We start from the raw sequence: 1,672 nt of genomic DNA on the forward strand, positions 1-1,672 counted from the left end.
GGCTGGGGGAGCTGCTGGGGCCCTGCCCCTCTCTTTGGGCAGCTATTATACTGGAAGTTGGGTCTGTCTCCCCACGGCTCAGGAGCTGTGTGCCAGCTGAGGGATCAGGACCTACAGGAAGAGCACAGCCCCGTGCAGTTCCCACACTGCTCTCCATCAGCCCCTAGGTCTTTGGGGTGGAGCAGAAAAGGCTCTCCAGGTCATCACCAAGTTCAGTCCTGACCTTGCACAGCCAGGCCTCTGGGGCCCCCAGAAGGCCAAGGGCAAACAGCGGGGTTGTAGTGGGTCGGGATCACCTATGCCCAGAGTGTGCAGCCCAGATGTGTCTGTGATGAGGACCTGGAAAAGCCCTGCCCTGGGACAAGGATTGCTAGGTGGGGTCTCAACCCTGTTGCAAACCTGACAGCAAGGCACTCAGGCCCCAAGGACTTCGATTGAGCCATCTGTGCAATTGATGGTGACTTCTGCCTATCTCCCGATGATCATTGCCCTCCCCACGGTGACCCCATGATTTGGTCACATCTTCTAAACTCAAGCAGCCATGTCCTCACTTTGGGCACTTGACTGCGGAACAATAAGGGTGAGTCTCCTGGTGGTCTGGGGGGGGTAAAAGGGGGTTAAAAGATTGCTGAGCCTGGAGGAGCAGGCTGGTGCGGGAGGCAGAAATGAGAGAATAGCTGGACTGGGTGTGACCAAGCTTGGAAGGCCAAGTGATGGCCCCACACCAGGGCTCCAGACAGAATGTTGGAAGTCATGCTTCATTCCAGCTTCCAAGTGACCCTGGATTCACTCCTGGGGCCATCTTCCCAGATCATCTCCTCAGTCCCGGCTTCCTATTCCTGCATGCTTACCCCTCCCCCCTCCAAGGAACAAGGAACCCATCCAGGAAGGGCTGGACTTCCAGGGGAGGCTCCCAGCTCCCAGTCAGCCTGAAACTTAAAGAGCCACTGCCCCCAGCATGTCCGCTGTGAACCCTCCAGCCCGAATCTTCCCCAGAACAGGGCTTGGGCCTCTGTTCTCTGTCCCAGAAATATTATACTCTTGGCTTATGTCCTTGACGGAAAGATATTGGGCTAATTGTTTAACCTTTTTCAGGCTCAGTTTTCTAATCTGTGAAATGAAAATAGCGATAGTAGTCAGTACACAGGGTAGTTCTGAGGTGTAAATGGAAATTAATGCATATAAAATATTTGGCATGAGGCTTGGCTTACAGGGAGCCGCCAATCCGTGATAACCACCATGCTTGGTGCTGTTTGCCCCTTGGGTAAGACCAGGGTGTGTGTCCTCATCCCTGTGTCTGCCTTGGGTCTCGTTTCTTTTACCCGTCCATTACCAGTCTTTCCCTCCCACAGGAGGCCTTCAAGGGGACACGCTGATCGACATTGGCTCAGGCCCTACCATCTACCAAGTTCTCGCTGCCTGTGAGTCCTTCCGAGACATCACTCTCTCCGACTTTACCGACCGCAACCGGGAGGAGCTGGAAAAGTGGCTGAAGAAGGAGCCGGGGGCCTATGACTGGACCCCGGTGGTGAAATTCGCCTGTGAGCTGGAAGGAAACAGGTAGGGGTACAGAGGTTATGGAGGGGGTTCCCAGTCAACCTTCTTTCTCAGAAGTCTCCCTGGCCTCTTGGTTGTCTCTGGCATTTTCAGGACAGTAGGCCTATAGGTACAG

The 1,672-nt window shown here is 54.7% G+C and overlaps 1 protein-coding gene across 1 annotated transcript in view; it reads left to right on the top strand.

Moving 5' to 3' along the window:
* Window positions 1-541: 541 nt before the first annotated feature.
* Window positions 542-1,672, top strand: part of LOC105500454 (zinc finger protein 92-like) — a 39,612-nt gene continuing 38,481 nt past the window's right edge. The window contains exons 1-2 of the mRNA XM_011925956.1: window positions 542-580; window positions 1,337-1,560. Coding sequence (XP_011781346.1) covers window positions 542-580; window positions 1,337-1,560 — 263 coding nt within the window. The remainder of the gene's footprint in view (window positions 581-1,336; window positions 1,561-1,672) is intronic.

The sequence above is a fragment of the Colobus angolensis genome, unplaced genomic scaffold, assembly GCF_000951035.1.
Source record: "Colobus angolensis palliatus isolate OR3802 unplaced genomic scaffold, Cang.pa_1.0 Scaffold668, whole genome shotgun sequence".
Classification (NCBI taxonomy): Eukaryota; Metazoa; Chordata; class Mammalia; order Primates; family Cercopithecidae; genus Colobus; species Colobus angolensis.